Below are 26,294 nucleotides of genomic sequence, written 5' to 3'. Positions count from 1 at the left end.
GGGCACTTCTCCCACCATTCCCCCAGTTTCACAAATCTGGAAGCATACTGTTTTTATGAAAACAGATCTCACCCAGTGACTTCCTCTCTCCCTATAATCCTCAGCTCCGGTAGGCCAAGGTAGCAAAGTCACCTCTCAAGTGAGCCCCTTGGCTCTAGTCTGTCTCATCCCTCCCCCCAGTTTGTTCTGTGGGGCAGGATTTCTGTCTAGTGTGCCCTAGATCTCCACCAAGAGGTAGGCAGGCCCCACTGTGGATGACTTCACAGTTTATATTTTCTAAAGGTCACTCTGAATCCTGTGAGGCTCTTGGTAAATATTTGTGGACTGACTCAAACAGGGACCTCAGTTCAGCTGCAGCACATGATGTGAGCTAGCACATGATGTGAGTAGGGTGGCTAGGGGAGAGGGGTGCTTTGAGGACCAAATGTGAGCAGAAGGGATTTGAAGGAGAGGTCATCGGAGGTGGAGAGGTTGTGTTCTGTTGTCCAGGTTTGCAAGGCCAAGGAGATCTGCTTTTTTACTCTTACTGGGCTCCTCCAGTCCAAAGGCAGAAAGGAGGGGGGTATCCTCAGAAAGCAGGAGGGTGCCCAGGTGTGGAACCCTGCCTTTCCTGGGTTATTCGGAAGGGTCTGATAATCTCATTTCGGAAGCCCTTTGCTGGCCTCCGGAATGCATCTTCCCCTCCACTAGGCCTCAGGCCATGACTTGCAGAAAGTAACAGGATATAAACCGGTCCAAGCTCCGGGAACTGAGTTCCTGACTAGTCCTCTGTACATTCCCATCCTAGGGTTCCAGGCCCCTCTGTCACTCCCCTTCTTGAACCTTTTCCAAGGTCAACTTTCTGTCATATGTCCTCTTTTCTCAGCCTCTAGATCTCTGGGCCCACAGGAGCTCTGGCAGGAGGCAGGAACTGACAGGCTTTGTTTACCCTGGGGCTTCAGTAGTTCCCCTCCCCCACCCCCAGACCAACTAACAATGCGCAGCTTTCTTATAGCCCTTAAATTGCCTTGCACATTGCACAGGTTCCTTCCCAGCCTCCTCCCTAAATCCACCCACTAGGAACCCTGGCGGCCAGTTTCTCTAGGGACATCTGCTGGTGTCCTGTCACATTCCTCCTCCTCTGGGACCAGCACACAAGTCACTCTTAAATGAGAAGTCCTCAGCCCAGGATCTGCTTGCCACTACAGAGACGCTGGCTCCATAGACTGTCCTTGAGCCTTCTGAGTGCTATTCATGAAATAGCAGAGCAGGGGCTTCCACCAGCTGCACAGTGGGTGGAGCCACACCCCCAAGCTGATCTTGACATTGTTTAGGAAGGCTGTGCTCATTGGCTGAGGTGTCAGTGGCCATTCCTAACACCACTCAGATGCCTGTGGCAGGTGGCAGGGAACAGGTCCTAGAGATGAACTTTAGCCTTTCTATTGTAAATCATATAAAATAATTTAAACTGGGACCAAGCTTGGAGGTAAGTGAGTGGCCCACTCAAGAGACAGAGGCAGGCAAATCTCTTGAGTTTGAGGCTAGCCTGGTCTGCTGTCCCTAAGACAGCAGGGAGGGGGAGGGACTAGAGTGAGTACCCAGCGGTCTCAAGGCCCTACGTTTGCCATTGAAGGACAGACGGACTAGGTGAGGGCTCAGTGAATGGGTCAAGAGACAGCTGACTGGAAAAGGCGGGCAGCTGGGAAGAGGAAGGTGGGTCCCAGGGGCCCAGACAGCAGCTTCTGTGGGAACTGGATGGAACACATGAGGGCTGATTGTCCTCAAGATCTGCCCAATTCTGGATTTCCTCAAATAGTCCTCCTGGCTTTAAATACTTGGACTGAGTTGACATTTTACAGAAAACAAACAGGTTCCAAAGCAGAATCCATTTCATGGTCCTGGATCTTGGGGTCCTTGGACACCATGTGGAAGGTCCTGGCCATCAGGAGTGTATGTTCTTGAGTAAGAGTTCTGTCCCTGGAAGTACACTCTGTTCCAGCCCCAGAACTGGGCGGGGCCAGGCCAGGCCGGAAGTGCTGACTCATGATGCCTGCAGCCGGACAGAAAGAGAGGGCTCAGCTGCCCTCTGCTGGTCACAGCTGAACCTGCTGTTCTTCTGAAGGCACAAGAAAGGGATTCTCCGCCCTTAGACACTAAACTTACTGCTGAAAGCTGAGCCCATGTGACACAGGCACAGCCTTGTACCCCAATTCTGAATGTAGCTGGGTAACCCAACTGTGTTCTCTGAAATGGGGGATGGATTTGGACAGGGACTACTGAAGGGCTTCCCAGCCAGGGACAAGGACGGGCAGTAAGAATCTGTCCTGGTATCTCCTTAGGTCCAGGCTGCTCTGTTCGCCAGGTTCCATCCCGGTCAAAGCCAGGCTTTCCTCATGACCTCTCTGCTCCACTCTCATCCCAGAACTCAGGAGGCTAACAGAATCATCGGGGGCTTAAGGTGAGTCTGGGTAACTTATTGAGACCCTATCTAAAAATAAGAAGGAACAGGAGCTGGAGAGATGGCTCAGTGGTTAAGAGCACTGACTGTTCTTCCAGAGGTCCTGAGTTCAATTCCCAGCAACCACATGGTGACTCACAGCCATCTGTAATGGGATCTGATGCTCTCTTCTGGTGTGCACGAAGACAGAGCACCTATATACATAAAATACTGATTGTTTACAAACCCACACATACACAAAAAGCTTATTTCCGGTTTGAGGGTGCATTTCACTGTGATAAAGCTGTGGTGGCAGGAGAGAACTGTGTGTAGAGCTTCTGGGGCCACCTTCTAGGAATGTGGCAGGAATTTGGCATTGGACTAGGAAGATGAAGTAGGCTCGAGGTAGATGCAGCCCGGGAATGTACTGTATTCCTTGTATCTTGGTCATCCAGATAAGCCCTTAGACACAGTGACCTCAGGACTGTGGTTATTGCCTCGTTCAACTCCGTTTATGCCTTAGGACTGACTGTATTTTTGTGTGTACCTAGAATGATAAAGCAGATTGGAATAAACCCGATTCAGGTTCACTGTAGTGTTGTCTAATTGTCTTTATCTTTCCAATCCTCACTCCCTCTTTGGAGACCCCACTGACTGACGGAGCTGGCTTGGTCAGAGCTGGCCGTGCTGTCTAAAGTCATGAAATAGCGATGAACCAGGCTTAGCTTGCTTTTTGGGTAACACTTGATCCAACAGCAGTGTGTTGAGTAAGGCAGTGCCTGAGGGAACTGGCCAACACTGGCGTCATTCCCTATGCAGGGTCCTCCCCCAAGTCCCCTTTGGGACTCATGGGTGCCTGGAAGCTGATCTGGAATTCAAGGAGAGCTACCTCAGGCGCTCAGCCTCTCACCTGTACTGCTTCTTCTTGGGCCTCCGCCTCCATTGCTGTCAGCCAGAGCTGGTGCAGGGCAGGTAGGGTACAGGGCTCTCATTAAATGGGCACAGAGAGCTTCGAGGTCCTTTGGCACGTGTGAGAGACACATTTTGCTCTTCTATCATCAATCAGAGACCTGGACTGGGCCTTTTGGGCAAAAACCGAGCCAAGCTCCGCCATGGTTCTGTGAGGAGTGTGGGCAACCATGGGCCAGAACCTTTCCCTAGATCCCTCCCACCTGGATCCTGGTGCCTGTGCAAGGCAGCCAGTGCAGGGAGTGTGACAAAGCCTGCTCAGAGACAGAGTACACCGTTGCTGAGCATGGTGGCACACACCTCAAACCCCTTAGGGGAGAGGTCGATACTGGCTGATCTGAGTTTGAGGGTAGTCTGATCTGCATAGCGACTTCCAGGCCAGCCAGGACTACACAGTAAGACCCTGTCTCACAAAACTGGGAGGAGGCATTGGAGAACATCCAGGCAGTTCAGAGGGCGAGGGAAGGGTGGGCACAGCGATGCCCTCCAAGGAGACTGTGAACCCTGGGACATGTAGTTCTTCCAGGTTAAGTGGCTAGAATGGTTAACACTGAGAACGTAGCCGGATCTATAATTATATAAAAGAGAAACTGTGCTTGTGTGAGAATTAGAGTTTCTACATTTGCTTACGTGAGGCAGGAAGTCCCACGCTAGATGTGGACAGCACCATCCTATGGACTAGGCTCTGGGTGGGGGTTGGGGGAGGATACAAAGGAGCCAGCTGAGCAGCAGACTGCATGTGCCTCCTCACTAGATGCAATGCACCACATATTCAAATTTCTACTGCTGAGCTCCCATGGGGGGGGGGAACCTGAAACTGAACCAAACAAGCCCCTCCTTCCTTAACCTGCTTTCTCGGGTCTTTTTGTCCCAGCAACAAGACAAGTAACCAATAAAATGGTCAAAGGCCACTAGAACCACCCACTTGCTGACTACAGGGACAGCACCTTAGATTATCCCCAGTGTCATCACAAGGCCCCAAGACAGAGAGACAGAGAGTATGTGATGTGAGGACTCTGCCATCACTAGATCTAAGAATGAAGGGGCCAAGAGACAAGGGATGTAGTGTCCTCAGAAGCTGGAAGTCAACCCCTGGTCCCCTGAAGCCTCAGCAAGAAGTGCTCCCTGCCCACACCTTCCTTTAGCCCCATGAGACTGTGCCTTCAACCTGCAGTTATGAGATACTGAAAGGCTAGACTGAGCCAATGGGGTAATGGTACTGTCGCAGGAGCCACAGGAAACTGGTTCTGGTGGTGAGGTACAGTGGGCCTGGGCAGGAGATAGGGGTGCCAAGCACACTGCCACACTGGCCTGAGGCACTGCAACTAGGCAGAGAACCACACAGAAGACAGGGCATCACTCTAGCTGACAGGAATGACAGGTGGCAGGCCCCAGCTGAAAGATCACAGTGCTTCAGGGACACATGGCTCCCTTCCTCTTAAATCTGAAAATATTCAGTGAAGCTGAACCTACAACTTCTGCTCTGTATCCCATAGGGCCAAAGCTCCTAACATCGATGCCTCCACAGCTTGCTGTGGGGGGAAGCATAGTCTGGTGCTGTCCCTGTCCTCCAAACTAGGATCTGTGGGGAACAGCAACTTAGCCAGAAGGACCTAGGCAGCCAAAGGATGGCAGAGGATTACAGAGCTCCTCCTAGGCACAAATGAGCCTAAGTCTTCCCAGACCACTGGTTCCTATGGAGACCTTGAGAAGGGTCCCCAGGAGCTAACAGATGTTTACTGGGGTTAAGTCCTGAGGCTATACCATGGGCACACAGGACACATGTGGACACCATACCCTGGCTATTCCATATTACAACCATTCCAAAGTGTGCTAGGTGATGATTTTTATTAAGTCCAATGATAGGAAAGACCGAGAACACTCAAGACATTTAGTAAAACAGTGCTCTGTCCTAGAAGGTTAAGGCACAAGTGGTAATTAAAAAACTCAAAGGCTCATGTGGAAATGCAGTTTGTGCATCCCCACACACATCTGGGCCCCTCAAGTCAGGATCTGAAGCCATCGACAGCAGTCAAGATGACCAAAAGGTCGCCAAAAATGGGCTGGTAGCTCAGGGAACACAAATGACTCCGAAAGGGTTAACTACAAGTGGCAGATGACATCTTACAGACACTGCAATGGGTGAGGCCAGCCTTTCCTTTCTCTCTGCTGCTAAGGCTTCTGGAGCTCACTGGGCAGACAAACTGCTTTCATTTACAGAAATGTGAGGGTTTGCATTTCTCTGGCTATCCACCCAGAAGACAGTGGGGAGAAGACAGTGGGCCCTGTGGGGATTCCCAGGGAGTACTGAGGGCTCAAGGGCCTGGAAAGTACCCTCCCTGGACTTTCCCGGGGTACAAAGCTGGGGATAGGCCTCCTTTACAATATCCTTAGAAGATAGGCGGTGGCTTGAGCCACTGTGGCCAGCCTCAGGGAATCCACAGTGCAGTGTAATTCTGAGTGGCCAGGTCCTAGGCTTTATCAGTTCAGAGCAGAGGAGGCAAGGCAAAATCTAATCCTGAGATCCAGATCACAGGAAGGCAGGGAACTGGCCAGTATGGGACAGACATTCCAGCCCAGGGACATGTAAGGGCTTTTCCTGTGTGCAGTGTGGATCCAGTTCCTACGACAGCCACCATTCAGCACAGAGACATCAGTAAAGGCCAACAAGAAGCCAGCCATGAGCTTAGGGTTGGCCAGCAGAGGTGCCCTCCAGTTCCAACATAACCTAGGGGAAAAGATGGCAGCATGGTGGAATGTCAGCAGAAGGAATGCAAGATAAGGTCACCAAGGGCCCATGACCTGAACTTGCAGGTCCCAAGCTCTGATTTCAGTCACCTGCCACTGGAACTGCCAGCAGTGCCTCCAGAGAGAAGACACAGTCCACTTAGGGAAGAGCAGGAGGGGCTTGGAGTTCAGGAAGAGGCAGGCTATAGAAAGGGCCACAGGGCAACTCTGCCCACGCCAGGCTCAGGGAAGGCTCGGATGTCACTTTTCCACGGTCTGAAACTCCAGCAGGCCCTGCACAGCACCCAGGCCCACAGCCTCTGAGACTAGTGTGTCCTGGTCCTGCCTAGGACTGTGCCTGGTCGTGTCTACGGCATCCAGATGTCCTCCTGCTGCCAGGTGTGGCTTCCCTCAGCTCTGCTCCAGGCTGTTGTCGGTGGGCTGTACCACGGTGTAGCTTCCCTGGCTGGTGGAGAGCTGTCGGCTGAAGAAGGAGGTGGTTCGCTTTGGTTTCACCCGCTTGATCCCCTTGCCTGTGAGGGTGACAAAGAGACAGAGAGAGGCACTGGGTGAGTGGCCCACACTCCAGGAGGCTGGGTTCCGTTCCCACTGGGTCAGCTTCTCCTGGAGTCTGCAGGAACTGCACGTTCCCATCAGAGCTGTCATTGCTGAGCTTGTCCATCCCGGACTGTCATCAGTGGCAGGATAGGAAGCCCATGGTCAGAGGACTCCAGACTGACTCTGTTGGGTAACCATCATCACTAAGACAGCAATAGGCAAACGAGATGGAAGGTGTGGCTAGTCAGGACACAATCACGAGAGTAAGGGACCACCTTGCTTGGCTGGCTCGCATCCCCAGATTCATCAACTCATGAGGAAAAACATCTAATTCTAGCAACAGGCCTTCTACAAAATACTCATCTGTTGCCCTTTAAATATTCAGGCCAAAGTTCAGGTCAGCCTGAGCTATAGTGCAGACTGGGTAATGTGCTAAAATAAAAAGTGAATGTTGGGGCTGGAGAGACGGCTCAGCGGTTAAGAGCTCTGGCTGCTCTTCCAGAGAGGTCCTGAGTTCAATTCCCACAACCATATGGTAGTCATCTGGGATCAGATGCCCTCTTCTGGTGTGTCTGAAAAACAGTTACAACGTACTCACAAAATAAAAAAATAAATCTAAAAAAAAAAAAAAAAAAAAAGTCCAGAGCTAGAGAGCTCAGTGCCTATGGTCACTTGTTCTTGCGGGGAACACAAGTCTAGTTCCCAGCACCCACATGAAAGCTCAAGACCATTTATAATTCCTCTTTTGGGGGGAATCGACTCCCTCTTCTGGCCTCTGTAGGGACTAGGCACACAAGTGGTACGTGTATATATATACATGAAGGCAAATATTCATATAAATAAAATAGAATTTTTAAATTATGTACAAAATTCAGGTCATTTCTACTTTCTTTTTCCCCCAATATAGTATTTTTATTAATTATTTTGGAACTTCATATAATACATCCTGATCACAGTTGCTTCCCATTTCTCCCAAGTCACCCCCTCCCACTTCTGCCCTATCCCCAGTAAAGAAGGGAAAAGAGAAAAAACCCACTAAGTCCAATTTGTGGTGCCCATATACTCACTGGAGCATGATCAAACTCCCAGTGGCAGCCCCTTAAAGAAAACTGAATCCTTCCCTTACCCCCAACCCCTGCTGGACGCCATCAACTGTGGAGAGTTACACTTCCCATCTTTATAACAGTATTATATGAAGTAAATCTTACTTAGGTTTCGTGGCTCCAGGGCCCCACTCAGGGCCTCAGGCCTGCCAGGCAAGTGCTCCACCATTTACTCTCCTTCCATCAGTGGCCCTGGGATGGAGCTCAGGTCTTGGGCCTTGATGGCCAGTCCCCCCCCCATCCCCACCCACAACACCCTGTTATCTTAGAATAGTTAACACTAGGTGTATATACTCACTGCTGTGATCAAACACACTGGACGAGGGTTTCTCTCCCCTTCCTGCTTTTGGGAGCTTTCTCACTTTTCCTTAATACAACTATTATCCACTGCTCAGAAAAGAGTAGTCAGAGACTGAGCTCAGCGGCAGAGGACTTGCTTAGAATGGCTGAGCTCCAGGTTCCACCCCCATTACAATTAAGGTTTTTGTTTTGTTTTCTAAGACAGGGCCTCTCGGGTTTCAGGGATGGCTCAGCAGTTAAGAGCACTGACTGCTTTTCCAGGTTCTGAGTTCAGTTCCCAGCAACCACATGGTGGCTCACAACCATCTGTAATGGGAACTAATGTCCTCTTCTGGTCTGTCTAAAAACAGTGTACTCACATAAAATAAATAAATAAATACAAAGTCTCCTTCCTGTTTTCTACATTCTGAAAGATGCTACAGTGGACAAGTTTGTCTCTGCAGAAAAAGAAGGGACAAACAGGAAATGTCCCTGAGTGCCAAGGCCCCAGCTCTTCCTTCTTCCGCCCTCTGGAGTCCCTGTGGGGTATGTGTGAATGAGTGTGCTGTGCACTCACTGTATATGTGGGATCACACACCACAGGTGGCTTACCGTCTTCCACATAATCAATGGTGGAGAGATGCTGAATCCGGCTACACACCACACTACCCTGCCTTCGAAGCTTGGGGCGCTGAGTGGGAGGCGGAGAGGGGCTGGGAGCTTCATGAGGGCCGGGTGCGTTCTCCTGGGGGAGAGCAGGCTCAGTGGCCTGGCTCAGCTCAATGCTGTACTCAATGAGTCCGCTCATCAGCTCTGCCTAGGGAGGGAAGAGGGGCCGCATGAGGCATCTGAGGCACAGCTTAGGAAGGCTGTGCACTGGGCCGCCACAGACAAGGTGAGCTGTGTGTGCTGAAGAGAGCTGCCTGTGCTGGCTGCAAGAAGCTTTTCTAAGGAAGAGGATGAGGTCACTGGCCAGGGTGGCTTCCCCTGAGCAGTTCTTCTAATGTGAGTGACACCTCAGGCGAGGTGACAGACCACCTGGAAGCACAAGAGGACAAACATCTGGCAGCACAGCTGGGCAGCATGACAGCAGCCTAGGCATCTTTGTCAAGAACCAGTTTCTGAGCACCTACTGTGTGAGTGGCCCTGCAAAGGTCAGGAGCTTGGGTTTAACAGCATAGATACTGATATAGCCTCTGCTGCCTGTCCAGTGTTGCCTGTGCCTAGTCCAGCCTAGCCCAGTCTGGGGAGGGAAAGGAGAGTAGGTAAGCTCCTATAGTGTAGGCCTCAGTCTCCACATCTCGTCCTAACTCGCCTACACAAAAGTACAGACACTACCACTCAGCATCCTCTCCTGAGCTACACTGACAGCTACTGGATAGAACCTGGCCAACGGTGGAAGGGAATTTCCCTAACCTGCCCAAGGCATTCAGGGAGCATCGAACTAACCAACCCGCACTGCTGAGGGGAACTATGTTCTATTCAGCATTGTCCTGTCATCCAACTCTGCAAACACAAGGAGCAAAAGCAAGCTGAGCGGGAGGTGAGAAACCAGGTTGTCACCATTCACAGACGACATAACCAGCTACACAGAAAACCCCGAAGAACCCAGAAACATGCACAAGTGCAGGCCGTGGCATGCATGAGGAAAACATCCACTGCACCTCTTCCTTCCCTCTCTTCCTTCTTGCCTCAGCTTCCAGTGCCAGATTGTAGGTGTGTGGTACCTGGCTTTAAACAGCTAGTGAAATAGTTCAGAATTCCACATGAGGAATGCCCAACTGATAAAAGCATATGAAAACACTTGAAGACCAAGAACCTCCAAAATCTGACACGTAATTCTCTTTCTGAGTTATAAATTTGCATCTGTGTGTACATGCATATGTGTGCCTGTGCATGTTGACAATGTTTAAGTGTATCTATAGCTTTGCCAAGTGTCCCATGTTGGCTGACCCATGAGTTTCTAGGCCATTCTCTTGTCTGTACCTCCCATCTGCGGTGGCAGGAGTCAGGGAATTACAGATGCATGTAACATCTGGCTTTTGATGTGGGACCCAGGGAACCAGAACCAGGTCAGTCTTGTGCAGGATGCAGTTTTACTCATTGAACCATTGTCTCCCTGGCCTAGCTTCTTTCCTTCTCTTACTGTTTTCCTTTCTTGAGATGTAGTCTGGCTGTATAGCCAAGGATGGTCTTGAATTTCTAGATTTATAGGAGCCTCCTGCCTCGGTCTATAGTGCACTATGCCTAGCACCAAGCACTTCATTCAGTTAAAGGATAGTGAGTCTCTACGGTGCTTAGGTACCAAATCTACTGTAATGAACAGTGAATGATACACACGGACCAACGGCTCAGACCAGTGAGTGAATCCAGAAAACAATAACAACAAATCCACACATAGGAGCTGAAGAGATGGATGGGTCAGTGGTTAAGAGCCTTTCCTGCATTTCCAGAGGACCCAAGTTCTGTTCCCAGCACCCATATCAGATGGGTCACAACTTCCTGTAACTCTAGCTGGCCTACATATGTCATACACATAAATCTTTAAAATGAACAAAAGTTAAACCTCACACATACACAATGTGACTTTGCAAGAACAATCCCACTGAGGAAGGAGTTTCCAACAGCAGGCAATGGAACAGCTGGCTATCCATAAACATTAAGAATCTTGGCCTTGTAATCAACCACACTTTATGTCTAACAAATGAACTTGGGCTAGCATTTGGGAGGTCAGGGGCTAGAGACATGGCTCCACCATCAGCACTGTCTGCTCTTCCAGAAGACCCGGGTTCACTTCCTAGAACCTACACGGTAGCTCACAACTGCCTGTAACTCCATTTCCATGGGATCCAACTCCCTTACATAGACACATATACAATAAAACACTGATGCATATAAAACGTTTCCAGAGGGTCTATATGGACATAAAACCCTGTGTCCAAACGCTCAGTACTGTTTACTGGCAACAGTCAGAGTGGGAACGACTCACATGCTCGTCGGTGGGTATCTGACAGAGCATCTGCCTAACATGCACAGCTTTGGGTTTGATCCTCAGCAGCAGAAATAAACAAGTGTTAATAAAACAATAATTAATAATAAGACAGAAAAAGCAGACTCAGAGGGACTAATCTGAATTACACAGCTAAGGGCTGAGCACAACTTGCGTTTCTGTCTGTGGGTTAGTGGGTACCCAAGTATTCAAGTTTTTGGAAGGCCAGAGGGAGAGGATATATGTTTTCAGAAGAGTCCCTGGAATTTGTCTATGTGCTAAAAGAAGAAGCAGGGAGCAAGAAGAGTCAGAGAGGCTCAGAGCAGGGTGTGACTCCGACGTGGCAGAGGAGGATGGGCGATGGGCAGAAAGAATGGATCTCAGCAACACAGCCCCTCAGCCTCTGTCCTTCTGCACCTGTTCCTCAGCTGTCCTCTCCGGGCAACAGCATGGGCAGGCCCTCAGGGGACACCAGGGTGATTCAGGCCAGCTGAAGGCAGACGCTTATCCCTAGGCCCTGGACAGCACTACGACCTCCTTCCCCGGCACCTGGGAGCTTCCCGTGGTTTGCAATCCACCGAAGACCTAGAACCCTTAGTCCAAGTGTGTGTGACCACACCACTACCTGTTTGGAGTAGATCCTCAGTAGCTTGTTGACAGGTGTGCCCTCGCTGTCGCCATCAAACTCCAGCCACAGAACAGGCTCTTCCTCCTCAGGGGAAGTGTGATCCCACGACAGCTCCTGAAAGCGCAGACCCAGCAGCACATGCTGGCCAGAGGGAGATAAAGAACAGAGCTGAGGCCTCTGCTTCCTACTGGGCCCCGTCAGGTTCCACCTGAGGGAGACGCTTACCCAGGGTACTTTCCTCTCCACACTGACTGTTCTCCTTTCCGAGAGAGGGTCTCACTATGCAGCCCTGGCTAGCTAGCCTTAGGGTCACAGACATCTCGCTGCCTCTGCCTCTCTCTGCAGGGAATAGAGGATATTGACTGGTCTCGTCTGTTTTGTGGCATTGAGAACTGAGAGGAGAGCCTTATACATATGAGGCAGGAATGAACTCTACCAGACCTCCACGCTAAGTCTGCATTTTTCCCTGTATGAAGCCAGGAACCTGGACTCTTCAATACTTTCTTCTGACAGTAAGGCCCCTGATGGTCAGGGAGTCAGCCACTGAGTGCTGGCAACTCCTGACAGGGAGGACTGTGACATCAATGCCTACATGGTGACCCAGAGGTAAGGAAGGCATCAAATGCGGGGAGGAGCAGGTCTTGGCCAGCCCAAGGAGCTTCCAGCAGGAGTCTGCGGAAAATGGCCTACCAACTCGGTCAACCCCAGGTGCCACACCTCTGTCTCAGCCCCTCTGCCTCAGCTCAGAGCATAGCTCAGGAAAACAGACCCAGAACAGGCTCAAAGAACGTACTAGAGTACATGAGCAGACTTCAGGGACATGAGGGAGGCAGAGTTTCCTATATACTACTCAATGATGTTCCTAGGATGCCCATAGTCCTAGGGGAACCAGGAAGGCATGGACAAGATCCCACTCCCTTCTACCCCACCACGGACAATCCAGTCCCACCCAGGGAAGTTCAATCGAGGTGGTACCTTCTCCCTGTTGTCGATGACATGCACACCCTCCAGACTGATGGCCACAGTCACTGGTTTGCGCCCACCCCGATGCAAGAAGCCCTGGGCTGGCTTGTCAACCTCACCATGAAAGAAGGCACACCTGGAAAGGGGACTCGTGTCAGCCGCTCCCTCCAGCACCGAGCACACAAGGGACCGTCTACTCTGGATACCCAAGAAGTTTAAGCTGTTTGGTGACTGACAGGAAAATAGAAAGAAGCCTGTCCTGAGAGAATTGGGGACAGAGGCAGATGCAGGAACTAATATGGGTAGCTGTGGGTGGTAAAACCTGACTGGCCATGCAGAACTAGACTGAGCGGGTGGAAGGACCTAGGAAACGGTAAGAGACGGGCGCTGTGGACAGAGGAAGAGGACAGAGCAAGCTGCATGGGGGAACCTGGGGCCTCAGTAAGAGGTAAGGCTGAGCCAGCAGCACTGTCCACAGTAGAAGTCCTTCAGCCACAGGAACCTGCTGGGCATTCAAGAAGTGATGGCTGCCTAGGACAGTGGCTTCTGGGCTAAGACTAAAGGGAAAGTGAGGTGGTCTAAGGGCAGCAAGACACTCAGCTGCTGTCTCCTTTACGGCAGGCTATGACTTCACTCATTCTGAGGCTCACCCTTGCCTAAGTCACAGCCCAAGTCAAAACCAGCTCTCTCTGTACAGGAGGGGAACTAGAGGTGAGTCTACTCACCTCCTGGAAAATTCTACACCCCTCCACAGCTCTGAGGTTCAGGTGATGAGGAAACTGAAGCTGTCTGTCATAAGACCCACCCACCCACTTCTATCAACTTTTACTCACTCCTGAAGCGCTCAGTAACATGTGCATGCTTGAGAGTGTGCACACATACACATAATGATGTCATTGTATCCATTATAAAAAACAGCTAATCCTTTGTCCCTGTGAGGCCCACGCCTCCTGCTCCATTGGCCAGTAAAACTCCACAAAAGCTAGGCACACTTGCTGTTCCTAACCTTCTCATACCATCCTCCTCTCACAACTCCAGCAGGCTGAGGCCAATGCGCAGCACAAAGGTGAGCTCGATAGGGCGCAATGGACATGACCTTGAAGACAAGGACTAGAGCGTGCTCGTTGGCCTGGAGAGCCACTCTTGCCGGAAAGGCCGCCCAACCCCCACTGTTCTTCTCTACTTATCCTCCTGGCCCTTCAAAGGGCTCCAGATTTGAAACAATTCACTAATCATACTTTTAGCCCCAGACCAGGAACCCACGTGTCCGTGTAGAATCAGCATCATCTAACGAGCATCTTCAGCTGACACATACAAGGCCAAGTTCCCACGGTAACGGGCCTGCTCCACTGCAGCCTGCATCCCAGCAAATGACAACTGGTCACTAAAACAGGCTCTGAGTTTGGGAACTCATTTATGTCTAGGTTGCTTTCCCACTTCCTTTGCTCTGCTGGCTGCTGTTTACAGCGGTTCTCTGCCTCTGATTTCCCATTCAAAGAGCAGCTCCATCACTGTGTGGGGCAAACCCACCAGGAGGACTACTCGTTACACACCGCGTGTGAGCGAGAGCCAGGCCAGAGAGTGGCTGAACCTGGAAGGAAGAGAGGACCGATGAAGGAATCTTAGCTAGAAGTGGGGACAACAGGTGTCCCCCTTAGGGCCACTGCCAAGCTAACTCTTTAAGAGATGGGTGGTGCCACTGGAGCACAGGTGAGATGTGGCTGCCACAGGTTGGGGTTGGGGCACTCTGGAGAGGGGGCAGGGGCTCCCAAGATGCATCACTTACCCGTAGAAGGGCAGCTCATGGCACTTGAGGAGGTATGCACGGTAGTGGGGGCCCAAGGTGGTCTCCTGCTCACTGTCACCGCCTGCCATTTCCTTTACCTGGCGGTAGGCATTCAGCAGGCCTTGCTCTCCTGGCCCAGTCTTGGCCCCACGACCCCGGAAGGCAGCAAAGAGGCCATGGCCTCGTTTGCAGAGGTGGGCAGGGAGGAAGGAGTCCAACTTCTCTCTGAAGGAGAAGGAAAATGGGTAGTGGCAGCCCCTCCGGGGTGTGGAGACCTCCAGGGTGAGTACTGTGCTCGCAGGGTGTGCAAGGATTGGCAGGCAGCAGGCCTTAGGGACCTTCAAGGCTTGACTCAACCACGGCCCATTGCTGTGCAACGTGTGTGTGTGTGTGTGTGTGTGTGTGTGTGTGTGTGTGTGTGTTGGAGGGTGACAGGGGTCCTGATCACAGACTGCAGACAGATTCCCATTGCTTGGCCTGATTCAGAGCCAATCTTGCCTGACATACAAGGCCCACCACTGAACTGGGGGTGGGATGCTCTTCCTCTTAAGAGAAAAATGGGGTTCCCAGAGAAGGCAGAGGCAGGTGGATATCTGAGGGTTCAAGGTCACCCTGGTCTACAAAGTGAGTTCCAGCAAGCCAGGACTTTTACACAGAAACCTTGTCTTGAAGGAAAAAAAAGAAAGAAAGAGACCCAGAGTATACATGGGGTTGCTCAGGGCAACAGGCCCAGGTGTGGTCAGATGGAAGCTCTTCTGCAGGACAGGTTCTGAAGCACTGTCTGTCACAGCCAGCTCTGAGGCCAGCAAGGGGCACCTGCCTATCTGCAGAGTAGGGACAGAGATACCACCTGTCTGTGGTAACAGTGACCCTGACACTAAGACACAGTAAAGCTCTGTAAGCCTAGGCCCAGTACGGGGAGGACGCCCGCACTGAAAGGCTAGGTAGGCCTACATTGATCTGATCCTGCTCTCCCCTACTGCACCACAGATGACACCTCCCTCCTGACAGCAATATGTTCACACAGGAAACTCCAGAGAGGGCTCAGGAGGGCAGACGGAGTCACCAAGACCAATCTTCACCCAAGAGAAAAGAAGACTTTATGGGACATGTCAGGCACTACGGAGAATCCTTTACCCAGTAAATGAGGTCTGGCTGACTCAGGACCAGGGGAGGGCAGAGGGGCTTGGGATGTGCTCAGGTCAGGATGGGAAGCCAGAAAAAGGCCAAGGAACAGCCTGGCTGGAGCAGGTATCAGAGCAACATCCATGTTCTGAGATTAGACAATCGAGTTTTGTAAATGAATGCAACCTTTTCCATCCCAAATAATATGAATGGTGTGATACTATGTTCGGGCTAGTTTTCCGTCAACATGACACAAGCTGGAATCACCTGAAAGGAGGGAAATTCAACTGAGACAATACCTCTGTAAGATCCAACTACAGTTAAGCTTGTAGGCATTTTCTTAATGATTGATGTGGGAGAGCCCAGCCTATTGTGGGCAGTGTTATGCCTAAGCTGATGGTGGTCTTGGGTTCTACAAGAAAGCAGGCTGAGCAAGCCACGTAGAGCAAGCCAGTAAGCAGCACCCCTCCATGGCCTCTACATCAGCTCTTGCCTCCAGGTTACCACCTGGTCTGAGTCCCTGCCTCAGTTTCCCTCAGTAGACAGTGATGAAGGCTGTGTAAGTCACATAAACCCTTCCCTCCCCGGGCTGCTTTTGGTCAGAGTGTTTCATCACAACAACCCCAACGATGACCTATTCTCAGTGTTCTATTCAGCAAGGGAAGAATGACTGAATACCAACTAGATCATCATAGATTCATGGAAAACAGGGCGTCCTTATACAGCCTGAGCCCGAGGCTCACTTGGTGACTCACAGCTTGGTCCCAGATCCACTCTACAGACTTGCCTACAGCCTGATCATCTGGTTCACTCCTCTCAGATGCTGATAGCTTGTGACAAGTAGACATAAAAGTAACCAGCACCGGTGAAGCTGAAGAGATGGCTCAACGGTTAAGAGCACTGGCTGTTCTTCCAAAGGACCCAAGTTCAATTTCTAGCATTCACACGGCAGCTCACAACTGTCTTTATTTAATTCCAGTTTCAGGGAATCTGACACCCTCACACAGACATGCATGCAAGCAGAACACCAATACAAATAAAATATTTTTTAAAGGGGGGAGGGGGACTGGAGAGATGGCTCAGTGGTTAAGAGTGCTGACTGCACTCCTGAGTTCAAATCCCAGCAACCACATGGTGGTTCACAACCATCTGTAATGGGATATGATGCCCTCTTCTGGTGTGTCTGAGGACAGAAACAATTTACTCATATATGTAAAGTAAGTAAATATTAAAAAAGAATTTTAAACTCAAAAAGAAAATTAACAAACACCAAGTATCACACCATTTTTGAGTGGGAAAAGGCCCACTCACTTGGAGAACAGGGAAACTTTCAGCTAAAACATGACCATCTTCTACCTTAGGCCACTTGGGCTCCTGTTGGCAGAGAATGCATCACTCCAACAGACTACATCTTAGTTGAGTCTGAGACCTCAAGGTCAGCATCTATATCTGGGCCCTGCAACAACAGGACCACAAATCCAAAGGGCATAGGCAAAGAGATCTCAATATGGTCCTTGGCCTTAAGTTAATTTGGTAAACCTCCCTAGTGTCACCCTTTCCAGAGAGGAGTCCCGCTAGGGCATTTGGAGCCTAAACACCCAGGCTGTTGGGAGGAGCAGCAAGGGAGGAGAAGGCCAAGGGCAGGAAGGAGCCTGTTAGCCTGAGTCACTGGGTCTATGAGGTCCCCAGAGGCCTGGCCACCCTCCTTTCTCAGGACAGCTGAGCCTTTTTCAACTGTGTTCCACCCCTTTCTACTTGTCATGGCAAAGCCTCTCCGCTTTGGGTGTGTGCAGACTCACAGTGGTGTCCCTCAAGGCCAAGCTGCAGCTCATCAATGGCCGAGCCACTGGACATCCATCCTCTGGGTGGACCTGGAACTATGTGCCACAAGAGCAAGCCTGGGGGCCTTAGCTGGGTAGGGTATGAGGGGGCCTCTCCTCTGCAACGGACAGTTGCTGCAGCCACCTGGCCACATGGGCTAACATGTCTGAGCTTGTGCTGACCAAGAAGACAAGAAAGAGAACAGGGTCTGGGACACAGCTGGGCTCAGCCCAGGGCACAGGACCATCTGGGCTTTTGTGTCACGAGTGAGTAAAGGAACTTCCTGTGCAAATGAGTTAAGTTTGTCAGGTCCAAGAAAGAGACATGGCCATCCTGACGTCCAGGATACCGTGGCCATGGCCACCAGCCTTAGCTCAATTAAGCCTTCAGGGACTTTACAGCCAGGGCAGTCCCTACCAGGCTCCAGTCAGTCATCAGCATCATAAACTGCTTTGCTGACTCTCCCACTCGCTGCAGGGTTGGGGAAACAAGGAGCCCAGGTTAGAAATAGGCTGCGGTGCAGGTTTAGTTGCCTGAATCTCTAAGTTCTGATTATCACAGGGTTTCTCAATGTGGTACAGGCTGACCTCAAACTCACTCTAGTAGTTGAGAAAGACCTTGAACTCCTGATATTCCTGCTTCTATTCCCAATTATAAGTCACCATGCCTGGCTCACAACTCTTTAGCTCTGGCTGGAACTAACTCTTTAGGCTGACTTGGAACTCACAGTGATCCTGGCTCAGCCTCCCAAGTGCTGGGATTACCTGACCACACCTGACCCCTGGAATTATTTCCAAACTTCAGGGTCACATCAATGGATAATAACCCAACCTAGTCTGTTATTATGCAGACTCGTTCTTACCTTTTCTTCTTCCAAGGCAGTGTTTCTTTGTGTAGTCTTGGCTGGTTTGAGACTTACCCTGTGGACCAGGCTGGCCCTTGAACTCACTGAGATCCACCTGCCTCCGTCCCCTAACCTAACCCAGATGGTGGGATTAAAGGTGTGTGACACCACTGCCACCACTGCCCTCCAACCTTCATTTCTCTACACAGACCAGCAGCAGCCAGTAGGGCTTAGTAAAGGCCTGGAGAACAGGGTTCTACTCTTGGAGCTTTCAGTTGAGCTTAACTATTTGTGGTTACTGGGGGGTCGGAACACGGTCAGTTCCTGGCTGTTCCTCTAGACTCCAGCTAGAGGTGGGGCTCCAGCCATGTGTCTGCACATTCTTGTGCTGAGGACCCCTCTTAGACATCACTTCAAGTGTATATCCACTGTTCTGAAGGAAAAGAAAGCTCAGAGAGGTGGAGAACTCTCTAAGGCCATCCAGTGAACACACACGCATCAGAGGCCTGACTTCGGGACTGTCCACCTTGCAGGCCCTCGGCCCACTTGTAGGTAGAATCTTCCACAGCAGCTTTCCCACTGGGTGCCCATCTCAAGTCTCACTGTCCTTACCTCAGAGTGCAGGGAGCAGGCTGGCCAGGCTGGTAGGGCCCAAGCTGTACACGGCACACAAGGGCACCCAGCACCTCACAGTCCTCCAAGTCACAAGGGTACCGAGCGGTCAGCACATTGCCCTTGGCTTCCTCATAGAGCAGCCGCAGGACCTCATCATCATGGATCTGCAGACCAGTATTCATGAAGCTGCTCAGAGGAGTGGAGCAAGCATGCCTGTCTAGGAGTTAGGGGACAACACTGGGCATGCAGGAACATAGGGCACTGCCTGGGCTCTGCCTTACCTGGAGCTCTCGGCGCTTTGGGAAAAACACATTCCTTCGGAACTGAAGGGAAGGCTCATCTGGAGAGAGGGGCTAAAGTCATTTTTCAATCCCCTTGCTAAGACAGCCCCATCCTGCCCTACCCTGCAGGGCCCACACCCCAGCTCCCAACCTCACTCTTCTCCACAGACAGAGCCCTCCTGAATGGGAGTGGGGGGATTGCTAACCGGACAGCAAGCACACACAGCATCTCTGTTCACAGCCCCTTCCAGCCCACCCCTCCCAAGGCTCCCTTCAGACGCCCCTGCCTCACCAACACTGACCCATGGCTACATCATCATCTGAGGCATCGGTGAAGCGCAGCAGCAGCTCTGGCCACTGGCGGCCCAGTTTGTAGGGCTGGTGCTTAGGTTTCAACTGTACCTCTGCAAGGCAAGAGAGGAGATGGCCATGGAGCTGTTGACCAGGCCAGTGGTGCCTAGACACCTAGTATACTGTCCACCAACACGGAGGACGACGGCGACAACCAACAATTGCGGAGCAGGCCCAGAGCCACCCCAAATGGTTCAAGTGTCTTCCCCCTAGAAATACCCTGACCTCCTGACCTCCATTCTTTCTTAGAGAACAGGGCTCAGGGTGGTTAGGTCATCTATCCCAAGTCACGGTGTGTGAGCTGAGGTGCTGTTGAGCTCACAGAGGGGTGTACGGAGACGTGTGGTGAGGATGCTACTACGTGCTTGCCAGTCTTCTGACACAAACATCCTCCCTCTAGTGTTCCTGTCCCCACTAATGGCAGGGCACTTTGTCCTGTCAGCCAGATGCCTATAACTCTGGACACTTGGAGCTTCCTTTTGGACCCAGAGCTTGACCCAATACCAGCCCTGCCTCGAGGTCCTTCTTGCCTCTTCACCTCCATCCAATGTCTCCATCAGCTCCAGTTCCTTCTTGTCGTATTTCTGTCCACAGCCATCATTTCCTTTACCCCACTGCCCCCATCCACAGGCTCCTGATATGGGGTTTTTGGGCAACAGCATCACCCACTTGACCTGAAGCCCACAAGGAATGGCAGTGTCCCAGGACCACACAGAAAGTAGTGGCTACACAGGTCCAGAGCTTAGGTTCCCAAGCCTCTCTTCAGTGCACACGCTTTGATCCCGTCAGAGGATCCCGTGGTCTGATTCCCTGTCTGTCCTAGCACGCATAGTGTGAGACAGTAGACCTGCAGACATGTGTGTCTTCCCCCTGCCTTCATTCCCAAGTCCTAGAGATCCTGCCATCAAAATCGGGCTATCCCAACAGCACCCTCAGACTTGTGAGTGGGAACTTCCTCCCCAGCCACCATCATCCAAGTTAAGACTAACAGTTCCATGCAAAGGATCGGGAAAAGGCCAAACAACTCAAACTGAGGAGCATGAAAGGCCCTGCTTCACAGGCACAGGCACTCACAGCTGGGAGGGCAAGCCAGGGCTTAGTCCAGAGGTGTGTGTGTGTGTGTGTGTGTGTGTGTGTGTGTACCCGGGGGGGATCTGAAGTAGCCTTTCAGCTTCCCGGCTTAGTCCAGAGGTGTGTGTGTGTGTGTGTGTGTGCATGTGTGCATGTGTGCATGTGTGCGTGTGTGTACCCGGGGATCTGAAGTAGCCTTTCAGCTTCCCACCCCAGCCTGGGAAGAACAGGGGTGCTGAGTGTGCTGCAGCCCCAGGCACTCTCCTGACCAGGACACACAGGCAATGCATTCAGTTCTGGCCAGGGCAGGCCGCGGGAATGTGAGGGAGTGGGATGGATGAGGTGGGGGAGGAGCAGGCTCCAGCAGCAGCTCCGGGAGCCTCCTGTGGCAGAGCTTAGAGGGCAAAGGAGGGGCTGGGCCAGCAGGAAGAGTGTGGGTGTGAGCCTGGGAACAACTGTGCAGGAAGTGAAGGGGCAGGGGGGTGGGGGAGGAGGGGGAGGGGTGGGGAGGGGGGCGGGGGAGGAGGGGAAGGGATGGGGAGGGGGGCGGGGGAGGAGGGGAAAAGGATGGGGAGGGGGGCAGGGAGGAATAACAATGTGGGCTAGAGCTCCTCCCACATGACTGAACCAGAAACTTTAGGGGTCTCAAGCAGATAACCCCACACCTCCCCACTCCCAGGGCCTGAGCCAGTCTGTTCTGATCAAATTATTGAGACCAAATGTCCCTCCTTCCTCCACAGTAAGGGAAACGCTCACTTTTCAGTTGCTTTTTTTTTTTCAAGATAGGGTTCCTCTGTCAGACTCTGTAGATCAAGCTGGCCTTGAACCCAGAGATTTGCCTCCTGAGTGCTGGGATTAAAAGTGTGCACCACCACTGCCTAGCTGTTGCTTTTAACACTGGGGACTGAACCCTGGGCTTTGCACAGGCTAAGCAACAACTCCACTATGTACTGTATTCCTGATCCTCAAAGGGAGTTTTTAAAAAATGTATACTTTAGTACATATTCAACTTTAAAAATTATTATTATTTTTGTAAAGATCCACTTATTATGTATATAGCGTTCCACCTGGATGTATACCCACAGGCCAGAAGAGGGCACCAGATCTCATTATAAATGGTTGTGAGTCACCATGTGGTTGCTGGGATTTGAACTCGGGACCTCTGGAAGAGCAGACAGTGCTCTAACCACTGAGCCATCTCTCAAGCCCCATTATCATTATTATTGCATATGCGTATGTGAGCATGAATGTGGAAGTCAAGAGTATTACTGGAAGGAACTGGTTTTCCCTTCCATCATACAGGTTTCGGGGATCAAACTAGGGTCACCAGGTTTAGGGGCAAGTGTACCTTTACCCACTGAGCCATCTTGCCAGTCCTTAAGGGAAAATTTAAGCTCAGAAAACATTCCCAGTGCCAGCACTGATTTATTTCCCCAAATGATGACACTGAGCCTCTTTTGCCTCTTTCTTCCCATGTCAACAGACTCGGGGACCATAATGAGGGACTTTATTCACTAGCCTGAGAGCCTATAACACTCTGTCTTCATTCCCATTCCACAGTGGGGCCCCAGCCTACAGGGGCAGGAAGTGTGTGGTCACAGTGCCAGAAACCAGGTAGGGTGGAGGCCCCATACAGAAAAACCATGTTCCTCTTCTCCCTGCAGCTCCACACCTAAGCAAAGGACCATTTCCTAAGCTATCTACCCTCTTCCCTGTGGACAGCAACAGCACAGCCCTGCCACCCGCCAGCCCATTGCTTCAGACTTCTCACTGGAGGATGGACATGGGGAAACACTGAAGTTAAACTCCCCAAGTGAGGCCCAGACTGCATGCCCTATAAGCAGGGGACCCTTCTGCTCTTCTGAAGGTTGGGGCTCCAGCAGCATTGCACCAGCACAAGAAAAAAAGAGACAGGGACAAAGGATCCTGACACCTCCTCAGGCCTCCGGGACACACCAGGTTCCATCTTCCCTGACAGGTAGTGGCCACAGGTTCTGGTCCCTAAGCCCTCTCTCTGCACCAGTTAGTGTCCTCACCTCCCCAGTATGTTCCCGCACAGCCAGTCCTTACCAAGCAGAGGAGAAACAAGCCAGAGTGCAAAGGCCTCCAGGGCCACGTCGGGGAGCTGCAGGACTTCACGGACTGTTCGGTGCAGCTCATGGGCACTGACCGAGGACAGGTTCTCCACGGCCAGGGGCACCACTGTGTCGTCAGCCAGGTACACCAGGACATCGGCTGATGGAATGCAGGTTGGGCAGGGTCAATTGTCCACCACCAGACCAATCAGCACTCTCCACCACCCCCTGCTCCTTATCATGCCCCAGGCTACACTGACACCACTAACAGGGATGCTTATGGTGACACACACTATAGTCCCCAGAAAGAACACAGGAGACTAAACTTGGAGGATTTCAAGTTCCAGGCCAGCCTGGGCTACATATTAAAAAATAAGTAAATAAAAATGCTGCCTTTGAGGACTTGAGACCGCAAAGCACCCAGAAACTGTGACTTAGGTATCAGCCCCATTTCATCCCTAAGGCTCAAAGTAGGATGATTAAAAACTAACCCCCTTCCTCTGCAGCACCAAATACAGCTGTTTCCAATACTTCTCAGGTGGAGAAATAGGATGAGGTCACAGTTCCCTATCAGGATGGAAGCATAGCCAGCTAGTGACCGTCTAACTCTGTCTGGGTCAGACTAAGAGGACAATCAGGATTTCTTAGGCTACCCTGGGTTACAGCAGGTGCCAGGTCTCAGCTTCATTAGGGCTCTTCAAAATGCTGTGATTTCTGTGATGGCTTTAAGCAGTCTAGGAAAGAACAAACCACTCACATAGCCAAGTGTTCCTTTATAACAAGCTAGATTCCCATTTGAAGCCAGAGCCAAAGGTGCTTGGCAGGTTGGCCGGACTCAGATTCCTCATCCCTAACCTGCCGTGCTGTAAAGGAGCACTGAGTTTGGAGGCCCACATTCTCAACCTGTGGTCCTTTTCTGCTTCTTGGCTGATTCTGGAGAGTCTCTGTGTCAGTTGTAAATCTGTAAAAACAGTCATGCCTCTTCAAAAGGACATCACCAACCCAATGAGGCTGGTTAGAGCATACAGTTAGCACTCTGAAGAAGCTGGTTGGAGCATACAGTTAGCACTGAAGAAGCTGGTTAGAGCATACAGCTAGCACTGAAGAAGCTGGTTAGAGCATACAGCTAGCACTGAAGAAGCTGGTTGGAGCATACAGTTAGCACTCTGAAGAAGCTGGTTGGAGCATACAGTTAGCACTCTGAAGAAGCTGGTTGGAGCATACAGTTAGCACTCTGAAGAAGCTGGTTGGAGCATACAGTTAGCACTCTGAAGAAGCTGGTTGGAGCATACAGTTAGCACTCTGAAGCTTTTTAGATCCTGGTCTCTTTTGTTCCAACAGCCACTTGAGAGACTCGGAGACTGAGGTTCAGATCTACTTTACAGGCAGAAAAACCGGCCCCGAAGGCTCAAGTTCATCATCAACCTCGGCCTGCTCCAGGAGTCTGAGACCTAACAACCTCTTTAGGGCCTAATTTCCTCCCAATAAAATGAAGAGGTGGAGAATCCCTGCGTTCAAAGAGCTGTCTGCAAGAAAGAAACGGGACAAAGAAAGTGGTGTCACTTTCCAATCATGTGTCTTCATTTGAAGACATGCCTTTTCACAAACGAAAGAAGGTTCAGGAGGAGTATGGCTCGGGCACTAAGCTAGTTGACTGGGCTCAGCTGAGTCCTTCGACTTCTAAGTCCGCCACACCTTTACACATCTTATTACTTACTACATGATTAACTTACTGAAAAAGAGAAACCCGAGTCATGTCCCCAAGGCTGAAATCAAAAAGGATACAGAAGAGATGAAAAAAAAAAAAGTAGAGACCTACCTCGGGCACCCACGGAGGAGACGCTACTTCGGTGGGACCGCTCCGCAGGGCCGGGCTGTCCCGCGTTGCCTTCTGCCCCCTCCATCTGCAATAGGAACGTCAGACAATTAATGGGGATCTTGAGGGGATGATCTCCTCAAGCTTCCAACCAAGAAGCTAAGGGGTCCCAGGCTCGGTCTACAATTCTTAATCTATGTAGAGGGGTCAAGTGTGTAAGCTAAAAGTAGGGAGTGACCCGCAGCCGAGTGCATATCGGGAGTGGGCTGGGCCAGGGCAGTGACTGTCAAGTGCGGGGGGGGGGGACCTTAAGTCTCTCCCAAGAAATGGCCAGACAAGTGAAGGCGCGCCCCTGCCCAGGGCGGGGACACGGACAGGGTGTGGCCACGCTCTCACCTCCCAGGGTCGTAGAGCCGGCTGCCTCACTCCAGAATGTCACCTGACTCAGGACTACAGTTCTGGACCCAACACTACGCCCGCCCGCAGGGTCACAGGTCCTGCTGAGGGTCGACTCCAGAAGTTGCGCCGCGGAAGCTGCCGCGGGAGGAAGCACAAACTCGAGGCGCCGCCTCTCCAACTGAGGGAGCCAATCGGAGTCAGGTGCATCGGCGCACGCGTACTCACGGATTTTGTCCTTCGGTTCCCTCCTACCCAGCCGGTTTCCTAGCTTGGTTAGGTCACGCAAGTCCAAAAGCCCGGGTCTAGCCACACCCCTGACATATCGAATCCCGTGTCGTCCGTACCCCGTCGTCCCCACCCCTGCACAGACACCTACGAGAACTATGTAGGTGTAAGACCTCCATGCATAAGACCTGTAATAGGATGAGGAGGAAGATTCATGAAAACAAAGGGCAAGAGCTGCTATGGCTCATTTGACTTGACTGGGCCCCTCTGCAACGGAGATGCTTCTTCCCTGGGACCCATCTGGTGGGTGGATGGTGTCGCAGTTCTCTTGGACCTGTTCTGAAGGACTGAAGGGCTACTGGCTCTTGTCCTTGGATAGGAGTTGGGGCCCTGGACGAGTCCCTTGCCCTCTAGATCTGTTTGTCACTGGTAATGAGATTGTGTTTGACGCTCAACAATCCCTGTCACTCTTATGTACGATGGAAACAGGACTTGCTGTGCTTCCCGGGTGCAGTCACATAAACCTGGCTGTCTTAGACACAGACTCCAAGATCTTGAGGTTCCAGGCATTATAGTTGCCAAAGGTTTTTTTTTTTTGTTTTTTTTTTTTTTAAGATTTATTTATGTATTTGAGTACACTGTAGCTGTCTTCAGACACACCAGAAGAGGGCATCGGATCCCCATTACAAATGGTTGTAAGCCACTATGTGATTGGTTGCTGGGAACTGAACTCAGGACCTCTGGAAGAACAGTTGGTATTCTTAACCATTGAGCCATCTCTCCAGCTCCCTCCCAAAGTCTTATTATTACCAAACTGTTCTGACAAACTATCACTTGTGTGCCTAAGGCCTGGAATGTGTGGAGAAAAACAGGTCTATGGGCCATATACATGCCACTTGAACCAGAAATTGTTCCTGGTGGCAACCGTGGCTTGGGATCAGGAGCAGGGATCTGAGTTCTCCTTGCCACCTGGATTCTTTGCTGGAAAGCAGATGTAAGCTCCTGGCCCATTTTTAGTATTCATTTTTGTTTTGTAGAGCTCTTCAATTTAATTCAATTAGGGACAAACTTTATGGCACACAAGCCTTTAATCCTAGCAGAGAGAGACAGAGACAGGCAGATCTCTAATTTCCAGGGCAGCCAGAGCTATACAGTGAGACCTTGTATGGGAGTTGGGGGGAAACAAGCAAAACTATTGTAAGCAGGTCAACCACGGAGGCAATGGAGCAGGAGGATCAGCACAGGTCAGGGCC

At 51.3% G+C, this 26,294-nt stretch overlaps 1 protein-coding gene across 1 annotated transcript; it reads right to left on the bottom strand.

The window, feature by feature from the left end:
* Positions 1 to 5,216: 5,216 nt before the first annotated feature.
* Positions 5,217 to 24,952, bottom strand: FRMD8 (FERM domain containing 8). The gene is made up of 11 exons (XM_080912847.1): positions 24,814 to 24,952; positions 24,421 to 24,505; positions 22,597 to 22,761; positions 19,407 to 19,508; positions 19,105 to 19,163; positions 18,821 to 18,987; positions 14,419 to 14,643; positions 12,645 to 12,768; positions 11,667 to 11,810; positions 8,665 to 8,869; positions 5,217 to 6,645 (listed from the first exon to the last, which is right to left on the bottom strand). Exons 2-11 carry the CDS (start codon positions 24,503 to 24,505, stop codon positions 6,524 to 6,526), a joined length of 1,398 nt encoding a protein of 465 aa, XP_080768973.1. The 5' UTR covers positions 24,814 to 24,952; the 3' UTR covers positions 5,217 to 6,523.
* Between the last annotated feature and the right edge of the window lie 1,342 nt (positions 24,953 to 26,294).

This window comes from Micromys minutus (genome assembly GCF_963924665.1).
Source record: "Micromys minutus genome assembly, chromosome: 2".
NCBI classification, from domain to species: Eukaryota; Metazoa; Chordata; class Mammalia; order Rodentia; family Muridae; genus Micromys; species Micromys minutus.
The sequence above is the reverse complement of the archived record's forward strand: the minus strand, read 5'-3'. Positions and strand labels throughout refer to the sequence as shown.

Coding starts and splice junctions, on each gene's coding strand:
- FRMD8 (XM_080912847.1), bottom strand. CDS start 24,505: ATGGAGGGGGCAGAAGGCAACGCGGGACAGCCCGGCCCTGCGGAGCGG. Junction 12,769..14,418: donor CATGAGCTGCCCTTCTACGG/GTAAGTGATGCA, acceptor TCCCCTTTCCAG/GTGTGCCTTCTTTCATGGTG. Junction 6,646..8,664: donor CATTGATTATGTGGAAGACG/GTAAGCCACCTG, acceptor TCACCCTCACAG/GCAAGGGGATCAAGCGGGTG.